Here is a 12,875-nt window from a genome sequence, read left to right as displayed (position 1 = left end):
TTATAAGACATCCTGCGCCTTTCAGTTGCTTTAATTTATAAGATGTCATAAAATAGTGTTTTCAACTCTCTTTATAACAAACCTCCGAAAACCTCATAAGAAACTGTCAATCACTGCGTGAAGTGACAGTCCGGCTCAATGGCGCCGTCAATGTTTACGTTAATCTGGAAAGAACAGAATCTCTTCAAGAGCTTTATAAATTCAACTAAGATTGATTTTGAAAACGATTAGTTTTATAGCGGTATGAAAACAGCAAGATGTTTAAAGTTAAAAACAAAAGAAAACTATTTAGGAAAATTTTACTTTCGAGGATGTATGAAGAAAACATCTTTAAACCTCATATAAAACATGGGATGTTTTCTGCATCACTTATAATACATTAATTCAACAAGTCGTTCTAATTCGTTTGCAGAAAGATGTTTTGTGTGTTACTTGGATTTAAACATAGTCCATGGCAAACTAATCCCAAAACTTTTCAAGGAAGTTTAGTCTTCTAAAAGATCACTTAAAAGCCCATTAGTGTGACTTCCAGATCATCCCGGCACTCTAAGATTTAAATAGGGTTACGTAAATTACCTCGGTTCGTTACTGCTTGCCTCCAGCTTTCGATTGTCCTACACTTCCAAGATCTCCACTTAGTCTAACCATCTAGCTGTACTCCTTAGAGTCTTGTGCCGGACTGTATTTGCACATCGTATCTCGCTCGTGTATGTTTCTGGAAGGGACTTCCAGCTTTCAACTTTCAGGATATCTTCGATCTCCGTAGAGTTGCCCCAGCTTTTTCTTCTCAGCCATATATTTTTAGTTCTGGGTCAAAATTTCAGCTTAATTGATCAAAACTAAACATAGTTGCAACACGCCAAAGTTGGCTAGTTTGTATGAAAATAGGCCTATTGTCCTATTTTAATGACCGCCACTGTACATCCAGTCGACTGCTGAGAAGGTGACGGCTCTTTTCACTTATAATCGTCACTTTAGTGCGAATTGTGTCACCGGAAAACGACTGTGAAAATAAGGTGAGACTTCATCGGGTTCATCCCAAATGACTTTTCTCACCTCACTCGCCAGCCAGAATCAGATGACACAAGTGATTCGAGTCACCTTACCTCACACGCGGTGCATAATAAGCCTCAGTATATGCATATTTCAAATAAACTTTCAAATAACATTTGAAGCACTTTCTTCTAAGCCACCTAAACGCTACAACATCGGAAATGGTGAGAAAAGAGTTTTGACCGCCTTTATTTAGAATGTGTGCCGTAGTGAACTGACGGCATGGTTGCAGTTTTATAAACATAGCCTGAACAACGACAGGCACTTCTTCTTCTTCTCCTTCTTCTTCTTCTTCTTCTTTTTCTTCGTCGCATTTCAAGCTTAATGCCTATCGTATTTTTGCTTATTGTGTGCTCTCAACTACGTGTTCTAGATGCACTTCCACAGTTATCAATTGAGAGCTTTGCCCTGGGAAGTCAAGAAATTTTCCAACCTGAAAATTTCCTAGACCGAGCCGGGAATCGAACCCAGTCACCTCCAGTATGATCTTGCTTTTAAGCTGCGCCTTTACCAACTGGGCTAAGGGAGGCCCAATGACAGGCACGCGGACATATTTTTGAAACACTGAGGAAGACAAATTATCAAGACGAGTTTAACTTTTCAAACATTCAGGACTTATAATTCTTGCTCATGCTCATGATCAGAATCAGAATCATGACATTTTCGGAACATCCCTTACTATCTAACAGTCTGTTCATTAAACTCCTAGAAATCCTCAGTATTGCCTTCGGTCCATGGAACATCTACCTACTTTTTTGTGGACCTCCCAGAAGGTCCCAAATCGTTTCCAGAAATTAATTAAACTGCCCTGAGAATCTTAATGGAATGGCCCTAAAGTTCTCAAAATTTACTTAAAGCTCTCGGAACTTCCCAGAAGTTCCCGCATTTTTTGCTTGATATTCATGGCACTGTTCTGAGGGTCTCAGAACTACCCCGAAATTCAAGTAAGTTCCCTTAAGATTTTAAAACTCGTTTGAAGTATCGATAATTTCTGTGTAGTTTATGACTTAAACATATGACTCAATCATAAATATTCCATATGCATAACTGTACACTAGGATAACTTTTGAGGTTTTGGCCAACTTCTGTACTGAACTGAACCACTGTGTGGCGATGCCTCAATACCCTAGCAGCACACTCTTCACTGAACAATTGTGGATACTTTTGTGCAGCTTATTCTAGTCACCATCAAGTTGCAGCAACTTGTTTCGATGGAAGTGTGTTGTTTGGGTAAAAACCAGAATTTATCCACCTATGGTGAGATCTGACCCTTCTTAAGTAATGATTTCATTTGTCTTTTGAAGGGTTTTGGTCCTGGAAAGGAACTGTAAACTGCCCTTGGTACCACTAGCGTGCACAGGAATCTTTTTAATGAGGGGCAATTATTTTTTTCTATGGTGCATTTAATTTTGGGATGGGAAGTACTTCAAAGTGCGTGGTGGTGTCTACCCACCACTGTTTCCCTACTGTTCAATTTAGCTGATTTTATTTATTTTTTGCTCCGGTGGTGGTTCACCTTCTGCAATGCAAACTGCTTTCAAACAGCCAATAGAATTGGCAATTTAATCCCATCAACAATGTGGATGATGATCGGATCAATTTGCTGCAATGTTGTTGCCTGGTGGTTGGATTCAGCTGAAGTCACGTCAGATGGTGGTGATAGCACCGACAACCCGACATGAATGACCAATAAGAATTGCATTCTCCTTTCGCATGCACACTACGTCGACAAGTACAAGGTTCAAACAGTGCGCATAACAGTGAACTAACAGTGTTGAGTACTTGGCACTGATGAAGTCTGCAAGTAGTAGACGAAATACTCGTATCTGTCAAAAGATATGCAATTATAACGGAATTAAAAGGAAATAAACCAACACACTCAAAGCTCTTCATAAAAGTATATTGCTGTTTTTGTCCTTGCACTTGGCTTGAACTCCAGCAGTGCTGCTAGCCATTGGGCTAGTACTGTCAAAACATACTGCCACCAACTGCTCTCAAGAAATCTGCATCGCTGTCAGGACCTCAGCAATGGTATTGAAGATGGTCGTCACGTCTATTTTCAACACCCGTCTCACACCCACGAATGTTTCCGTCGGCCGATCATTATCAATATTCCTGATGACAATTGCCAACGGCTCGTGGTGGCCACAATCGCTCGTCTCATCTGCAATGATTGCCATTGGTTTTCCTCGCAAGGTTTTCACAATGTTCCGCAACGTTGCATTGTGCAACGACGTAATCTTGTCATTTTGAATACGGTTACTTGTGTGCAATTTTTGGCACCTTCCGCCAAGTGTTTTTCTAGCACAGGATCGTAGTTTGCCACCAACTGGGTGGCACACTTTCCGCTCCCTCCCCCCCATGTTCACAAAGTGGTCGGCCACCTTTGCAAAGTATGCTCACAATATCTATGAAACGTTCCATTATATAGCGATTTTGTAGCCGCTTTGCCTCACTAGCAGGTGGTCGAGTTCTTCGTCGATACCCTTCCTGGTTTTGAAATTCTGTTACGCTTCTATATTACCAAATTGGTATCACTGCGATTCCCGAGTAGATGAGAATAGCAAACCAAGAACTAATCAATTGCAAATTTTACTATCATAGCTTATCTTGATATTATTATGTTATTTACCGATAACACATAATAACAATCAAATAACAAAATATGATATCACATCAAAATTTGTTATTTTCATGATATTTAAATTTTGAGCCATATAACAGTCGAAAAAAACTCAACAACAATTTATGATATTGTATCTTATTTTGCTATTGGCATCATATTAATATTCTTTTCCATTTTTAGACTCTACTTTTAATCGTAAGGTGAATATTTTTTCATTTCAATGTTTCAGAAATTTTTATTTTTTTTTTATTTTAATGATAGGTATTTATTTTTATTTTGTACTTTGTATATGATCGACAGATTTTAAAGACTTACGTTATATAAATACCATAAATACTTGAAATGTGGACCCATAAATCAATCAATTTGTGTATGGATTTTACATTTAGAAATAAACTGCAATGATCGATCGTTCATTTTCATGCATATATTTATACATTGATGAATTGTGTCGTTGACTCGCATTACTTTAATAATATCTGTTAGTTCATATGAAAAAAATATTATGGCATAACTTTTTGGAGTGCAGTTGTTGGCCACCAATGTAAACAATTTTATTAAAAACATTTCAATATATTAACAACACTTCAAATCTGTTTTGTTCAGCCATTGTTCGTTTTTTTTTATAAAGTTACGTTTTTATTTCATGTTGATTTTATCGTTATTATTATCACAAATAAAAAAAAGCTTTGCCGAATGGTTGAATTCAATCATTATTATCAGTAAAACTGATTCTCCACCGAAAAAATACTATTATTAAGCTCTCTAAGAAGAATTACTAAAGCTGCTATTATTTTGTTATTCAATCCAAACAACTGAATTTATTCTTATTAGTTAATATCACATTTTGCAATTGATTAGTTCTTAATATCTTAATAATAGCTAAATATGTTTTGGACTTTTTTGATTTTTTGTTCTTAGTTTGATATTGCAATAACAAGATTTGCTATTATTTAGTTTTTCTCCCGAACGGTTTCCGTTATTATTTTTGATATTTTAACTCTTATTTCAATCAAACTAATAACAAATTGAGATGTTCTGATATCCTATTTTTAATAGCAAAACTTGCTATTGGTTTGCTATTCTCACCTACTCGGGTTGTGTTTGCCCAGCAACTCGATTGCTTTCTTCCAATTTCTGAGCCCTGTAGTGCAATGTTTTGCGTCATGCTCTTCTTTACAGGTTGAAAATATAAACCAAAGAAAATATATAAATATATATAATATATATATCTTTTATACAGCAACCTTTCTGAAATTTTGTGCAGTACGTTTTTGTATATTTTGAAGGCATTTTTACTGTTTATTTTTGACTATTTCAAGGTTTTGTAAGCCCTTATACCATAGAGGTAACTCTATACACCGAACAGACTATGGTTTATATCAAATAATATAGGCTGTCTTGTAATGAGCACTCATACATCTAGTTTTCACTGGAAATCCTATTTATGATTGCTCATTGCAAGACAGTCATATTATTTGATATAACCAATAGTCTGTACGGGGTATTATATGCTGTTGTAGTAACACTTTACTATTACCGTTGCGAGTACGTTTGTAACGATTGGAACAAAAGCGCATGAAACTATTTTGACAAGCGAGTACAGGATTGTTAACGGAATGACGACTTGTGCGAAGGATTGAGCATGTCAACCCTGTCTCAAAGTACCGCCAGTCGGGGTGGCAGGAAATTATGCCGAACATGTTTTAAAAGATGTTTTAAATGTTTTATAGATGATATTACGCATTTCCCACCAAACTGGACAAATAGGCGTGTTTTCATTTATTAAAAAGTGTGATAAAAGTGCACGTTTACGTAAAATCGTTTGGTTGTCTTCGGTGCACTTTTATCACACTTTTTGCATTTTTGGAGCAGTCCAGTTTTAGTTGCAACCAACAATATAAAGGACAATCCCGAACTTATTGCAACTTTTAAACCACGGTAACAAATGACTTGAAATTTTCAGAGAAGATTCTTAGACGAATTCTTAGTAAGACAACAATAGACCAAGGTTCAAACTTATACCCACAATCCAAAAGCTATCTTTAATATTTGTACAGTTGCAAAAAAGTCCTACATTTGAATTCATTGAGGTTCTTTTCGAAATTTTTAGAACTCTATGAGCTCTTTTGAAATTCTTCTCAGAATTCCTCTGGAATTATTTTTAGAACTCTTCTTGACTTTTACTCAGAAAACCGTTGAACTAAAATTCCCTTGGAGTTTCAGAAGAATTTCCTCAGTATTATCCAGAAGTTACTCTCGGAATGAGCTAGAAATTATCGGTACTCCCTTGAAATTTTCCTCAAAATCCCTTTGGAATGTCACTCAAAATTTAATTTTCTCGGTATTCTTTTTGAAATTGTCTTGGAACTATCTGCAGCATGCACAAGAAATTATACACAGAATTTTATTTAAACTCTCCCCAGAAATATTTTGGTACTGCCCTTAAAAATTCAATGGTTCTTCTCGGAATATTTTTGAACTTGTTTTTTTTCTCAGAACACCTTGGAACTGAAATTCCCAGGCCAGTGACAAGGCCTATACCAACAGCAGCGTTTGACAGTAGGCAGCATGTCCAGGGCTCAAATCATTTATTTTGCTGTGCTGGGCCCGCTGTCACCGTATAACAATTCCCCTAACGTTTCAGGAGAATTTCCTCTGTATTCTCCAAAAATTCTTCCCAGAATGAGCTTGAAATTATCTTTGGAATTTCCTTGAAATTTTCCTCAACATCCCTTTGAAATTTCATTTACGATTTGATTCTCTCGGTATTCTTTTCAAAATTATCTTGGAACTATCTGCAGGATTCACTAGAAATTATTCGCAGAATTTTGATTAAATTATCCTCAGAAATATTTTTTTTTATTTGTCCTCAGAATTCAATACCCTTGAGATTCTTCTCGAAAGTCAAGTTTAAGGTGTCCGTCCATTCACCAAAACGTTGTAGTTAATCTACCAGAAATTTTCAATAAAGCTTCCCCCTCCATTCTCCAGAACTGTGCAATTTTTACATCAGGAATTTTCAATTCAGCTTGCCCCTCCATGCAGTAGATTGCTGCAAATCTCACACCAGAAATTGTCAATACAATCTTGCACCCAGGTAATTTTACACCAAAAAATTTCAATTGACCAGAACGATGCAAATTTTCCACCGTTAATGTTCAATAAACATTGCTTCTCCAATGTTCTGATTGGTGCAGATTTCCTTTTTCCATTTTCTACCAGACATTTTCAATATAGATTGCTTCTCCTATCATCAGAATGTTGCAGGTTTTCCACCAAATGAAGCTTGCCCTTATTTCCAGATTTTTCATCATAAATTTTTAGTAAAGCAGCCAAGTAACCAACATGCCCGTTAATCGCCCTTTTTGGTATATAAGGCCGCTGTACGACTGATATAAAGTTCGGAAACCCTATATTTACCTTATATCGCAAAAAGGTCGATTATCACGGTTAGCGGGCTTGGTGGTTACATGGGCAGCTTCCCTCCAATAATCAAAATGGTGCAAATTTTACACCAGAATTTGTTATTAAAATTTGTTTCTCTATTAAGCAGAAGCATCCAAATTTAAGACCAAAATTTATCTGAAAAGCTTGCCCATTCGTTTACCAGAACGGTCCACCAGAAATTTTCCACATAGCTTAATTTTAAATAAAGCTTGTGCCTTCATTTACCAGACCAGTGCGAGTTTTCCACCAGAAATTTTCGGTTCATTTCATTTATCAGAGCGATGCAAATTTTTCACCAGAAATTTTCAATAAAGCATGCTCCTCCATTCACCAGAACGGTGCACCAAAAATTGTCAGTGAAGTTTGTTTCACCATGCACCTTTGTGGTGCAATTTTCAGGCTTTGACTCTTCATGCACCAGAATGGTGCAAATTTTCCACCATAAATTTTCAACGAAGCTTGCATTCATCAGAAAGATGCAAATTATGCATCAGAAAAATGAATAAACCTTGCTGCTACATTCACCACAGTGTTGCTAACTTTCCACCAGAAATTTTGAGTTAAATTTGCACCTCCAAATTTTTAGCGTGATTCAATTTTTCCACCAGAGTTATTTATTTTGATCAGTCCCTCAATGCACCACCTTGATGATATTTTTACACCAGAAATATTAAATAAAAAGCTTTTTCTTCGATTAACCACCGTGAAGGTGAATTTTCTCTACCTTAAATTTACCCTCTTCTTTTAACTCTCCATGAACCACCTAGAAAAAAAACTACACCAGAATTTTTTTGTATACACCTCTGTGGTGCAATTTCAGGCACCATATCAAAGGAATTTATGCAATAAAAGATTTTCAGTGCCCTTATTTTATGAAAGGAAGTAATTTTACCTTCAAATCAAATTATCAAGAAATCAATTTATTTTATATCATGATTTTGTGAACTACCCTGTGCACGCCAGTGCTCGGTGCACTCGGAACATGTCCAGATGGTTCAATGTGAACCTGGGCACTTAATATAATCACAATTTAGCTTGTTTTTGAATTCTCATGTGATTTGAGGTGTCGTATGATGGGTTTTGGTGGGGCCTCCCTTAGCTCAGTCGGTAAAGGCGCAGCTACAAAGCAAACCATGCTGGAGGTGGCTGGGTTCGATTCCCGGTCCGGTCTAGGAATTTTTCGGGTTGGAAATTTTCTCGACTTCCCTGGGCAATAGAGTATGATTGTACTTGCCACACAATTATACTAATCCAGAAATGGTACAGGCATCGAAAGCTCTCAATTAATAACTGTGGAAGTGCATCTAGAGCACTAAGTTGAGAGCACGCAATAAGCTAACATGCGATATGCAATAAGCTTTAAATGCGAAGAAGAAGAAGAAGAATAAGAAGATGGTGGGTTTTGGTCCTTGTCAGAAACAGGCCACTTCCCCTGGGGTAGCTAGAACATGTTCGGATGCTGCCAATTTCGTCCTAGACGCTCCAAATGATAACCATTGATCTTCTTTTTGCGTTCTCATGTAATTTGAGATGTCCGAGTCCGAAATGAGCAGCGATTATTTATGTTTTCTTGTTTCTGACTAACAATTGAGAACAATTTTTGCCTAAATTCAAATTCAATGTACCGTAAAACGGGGTTAAATTGATAGTTTTTTTTAAGTATTTTCTAAATATTTTTTACAGCAATGAATGTTTTTCAAATTTTACATCTTTAAAACAAGTACTGAGGATCTTAGAGTCAATTCGTTAAAAATATGTTTAACGAAATAATTTGTAAAATGTATTTGCACTATTTTTTTTAGACTTGTTACCGAACATCAGTATTTTGATTTGGGGTTACTTTGATAATGCTTGATGAATGTAGGAAAACATGCAAGATGCTCAAACAATTTAGCTCAAGAAATATGAAACTTTGAATGAGTATATATTCAGAAAACATCATAAGTAATAAGAAGACAACATAGAATTTGGGATAGCTATATCGGAAATACATTTCATAAGAAATGATTTGATTGCTTTTTCAAACAGGCGAAAAACAAGAAAATTGTTTTTACTATATTCGGAAATCATGTACCACATACTACATAAAAACTGAATACGATATCAAGGGAAATACCCTATAGTAAGGAACCAATGTTTTCAGTTCGGAAATAGTTCAGAGAGCACATAAAATCATTATAATCTACTATCAAAGTTACCCGCATTATCAAAGATACCCCGTGTTACGGTATTGTACGTATCTGTAGGAACCTCAAACTAATTTCTATCAGTTGCTTAAAGAAAAACCATGTTTCGTCAAGTGAGTGCAGAGTTATTAAATTGAAATTTGAGCGAAAAATTGAGAATGTCAACCCATCCCTTCTTTGTAAGACGGGAAAAAACTTTAGGTGATTCGCTGTGACATCCTTATTCTCGGAACCACTTCGAAACTTTAAGTGCACAAATATCAGCTTCTACGACACGTGCAACATTCAAACTGTTACTCCACGTTTGCTGCACTGCAGCAAACACGAAGTAGCAATTTCAGATGAAATGGTGCACCGATTTCCGAGTTTTGTGTAATTTAAAATTCGAAGCGGAAGTGCAGTTATAGCCTACGGCGGTCATTTTTTGCTCTACAAGGAATCACCTTAATGCAGTCGACCGAATTTGCCCCTGTTTCCGGGTCAACGTGATAGCCACGCCTTTATTTCCTACCTAAAGGAAATTAAGCTAGGAAAACACCAGCAGCAATACCCTTCAGCTCTCAGCAACAGACATTTGCAATTTACAGCTCAAACCATCTATACTAGCACCTAATTCCGAGAATCGAATCATTTATGGCTTCATATCTTTCCGAGAATGACATTCCTATTTACGTCCCACCTCGTCGTCTCGATCTAACGCACCATCGTCACACAAATATTAATTACCCCCGGTACACAGATTCACTGCCCGTGTCGTGAATTCCAAGACGCTTTTATCCAGCATGAATCACTCCCACATATTTAGCAGCGCACGCACAAACAATCCCCTTACCTCCGTTCCGAGCCCACTGAAGAAGCTCTCCACCTGAGACCGCTCGAAGTCGGTAATCATGCCACTATCCAGACTGATCAGATCGTGCTTGCTGTACTCGAGCTCATTGTCATCTTCGTTGATATAATTCCCATTCAATGACTGCTGCTGCTGCTGTTGCTGCAGCTGCTGAAGTTGACTGTTCCGATGGTTATGGTGATGATGGTGGTGATGGTGATGGTGACGATGGCCGCTGCTACTGCTGGTACTGCTTTCGCCGCTGCTGTTCTGACTGGGAATCGACTGGGACTCACTCGCGTCCAGTGACCACTCGTGGATGGCTTCGCAGATTTCCGACGCGGAACCATCGGAACTGTCCGACTTGCTGGACGTCGACGGGGCACTGTTGTCGCTGACCGACTCCAACCGGTGCCGCTGAAGGTGTGTCATCTGGAAAATAGAAGATGGGGAAGGGTTGGATGAGAATTAATGTGACTGGTCGTGTGCTCGTTTATCTAGGATCCAACAAAGGACTAACATGTTTGGGAGGTAATAGTTTTCTCATTATCGATAGTAACTAGTAGACTAAACAAACACTAATGGATGGCCTCTGCTTTCCGTTGCGTCGAGCGGTAAACTACTGAATGGTGAGACCTTTTTCCACGTAGATAAACGAGTCAGACGTGTGGAGTGAGGGAGATAAGGATGATATGGCCGTAGTGACTCGAACTTGGCTTGGAGTGCTATTTTCTAAGCATTTGGGTCGATTTTGAAAACTGAATCCACTGCATAAAACACTTGTCTCCCAGCGTTGACGGTTGTTGGTGATGAATGCAAGTATCGGACAGTGACTATTTTGGGTAAAACGTTTTCGTTCGTAGCTGACTAATGGGAATAATGGTAATGTGCGAAATAAACCTTTCCTGAAAGTGCTTCCCCCCCTCGGTGATATATAGATAAGCGAGGTATAGTAAACAAAAGTTTGTTTTTGGATTGTAGAGGTTACGGTGTAACAGTATGCAGTTGTCGTAGGAACCTACAGGAATCCCCCCACTAGGGCGGTGGTTGGTGGTGTACGGGTCTGTCCTCCTTCCGTTTGATTTTTGTTAGGTTCCAAGTATATAATTGACATTAATCACAAACAAAAAATCAGATCAATTAGTTGGAGGACAGCCGTGAAACAGCGGTGGGAGGACTGCACCACTCACCGCGCTATTCGGGGGATTTCTGTGTATAGGATATGTACCTTTAGCGTTGATTAGATAAGATCCAGGGGTACTTTCGTTATGCTTCACATTATGAATCAAGTTGTTCATTCGTTTCAAATCATGTCAGCAATCGATCATATCGATGGAGTAGCGTTGATGGCAAGAGTGACCTAAGAGTGTACAATTATTTACCTAACATTATCGTAAAGTTTTCACAAGCATATATACCACATGGACTCAGTTTGACTAGATCGAATCATGACTGTGTGGAACATAGTGCCAAAGGTACCATGGTCTGAATTTCGCACTTGTGGCATCCAATTTGTTTTATATTGCCGCTCATCGCAAGTCTGACCCATTTGGAGTTTTGTCAAAACTGAGTTTTTCAATGGAAGTGTTAACCCATAGATTCATTTTGATGAATGCATGAACTCAACAACTTTGTTCTGGGAAAAGTTTAGAAAAACAGTCAAGCGGGTTGTCCCATTACATAAGAAGCAATGGTAAAAAAACAACCTTAAAACGCGTTTTTGTCGGCTTGCTGATTTGTGCTATGGGACGGACTTGCCATGAGCGGCAGTATAGTGACTGCAAATAACTGCTAATGTGCGACAGATGGATAATTGATACTGAAGTATTTCTTTTTTATTTCTTGATAACAGAAGCTTAGAACCATAGACCTTTCAGTACTTGCACCAAATTTTGTAACACGAGCACTCGCGCGTTGTTCAAAATACAACAGTATGTTATATTCACCTTGAGGGCACTTCTTGGGATCTAATATTCTCCAAAATATTTTTCAAGTATTGGTCTATTGAACATGGGTGGTAAATTCCATGAAACATGTTTATGAGCGAGTTACAAAGTCAATAGGTTATTGATTTTTTAAATGTTGGCGCTCGTACTGAAATATTGTAGGTACTGAATGTTTAAAAAGTTAAACCCGTCTTGGAATTTGTCTTCCTCGGTGTTTCAAAAATATGTCCGGGGTTTTAACACTCCGAATCCGATGCCTCCCAAAAACGTGTAACGGCAAGTTTGCAATGGCATAGCTTAGCCATTTATTGATTAATTTCAAAAATTGAGGTATCTCTAGAATTCCTAAGGTCTGTAGATTATTTTGATTGTAAAAACATTGTCGTCTAGATAACTGCATAGCTCTAGGATCAGTTTCAAAGATTGGCAAATTTACGGATGTTCCGGATCTTTTCGAGGGCAGCCCCATGGCCATCCGGATCCATGTTTATGTCACGAACCTGATCACACGACCAAATGAAAAAGTCGATGAAGAGAATCGGTCAAAGTCACTTTCACCCCTTTCCTTCTAAACCCCTCAATTATCTTCAAAAAATGCTGCAGGAATTTATAAAAAGTTCATGGAATTTCAGCAATATTCAGAAAACTTAACTTAAGTAAAAAGAAATTCATAGATGTGGAGAGAATTTGAGAACAACTGTGGAAACTTTTAAAAAGTTCCAAGTAGCTCAGAAAAGCTAGATCTAGATATCTTTGATGAATTTCAGAGATCTTAACCACCACCA

General features: G+C 37.7%; 1 protein-coding gene across 1 annotated transcript in view; it reads right to left on the bottom strand.

Annotated features, from left to right (window-relative positions):
* Nucleotides 1-10,770, bottom strand: part of MESR3 (misexpression suppressor of ras 3) — a 33,596-nt gene extending 22,826 nt beyond the window's left edge. Inside the window, exons 1-2 of the mRNA XM_065225253.1 lie at nt 10,665-10,770; nt 10,148-10,576 (exon numbers count right to left, since the gene is read on the bottom strand). Of these exons, the coding sequence (XP_065081325.1) occupies nt 10,148-10,576; nt 10,665-10,691 (456 nt within the window). The 5' untranslated portion in view covers nt 10,692-10,770. The remainder of the gene's footprint in view (nt 1-10,147; nt 10,577-10,664) is intronic.
* Nucleotides 10,771-12,875: the final 2,105 nt, after the last annotated feature.

Source organism: Ochlerotatus camptorhynchus, unplaced genomic scaffold (assembly GCF_037179485.1).
Source record: "Ochlerotatus camptorhynchus isolate MF236.1 unplaced genomic scaffold, CSIRO-AGI_Acam_v1.1 ptg000222l, whole genome shotgun sequence".
Classification (NCBI taxonomy): Eukaryota; Metazoa; Arthropoda; class Insecta; order Diptera; family Culicidae; genus Ochlerotatus; species Ochlerotatus camptorhynchus.
This window is presented reverse-complemented; position numbering and strand designations above follow the sequence as displayed.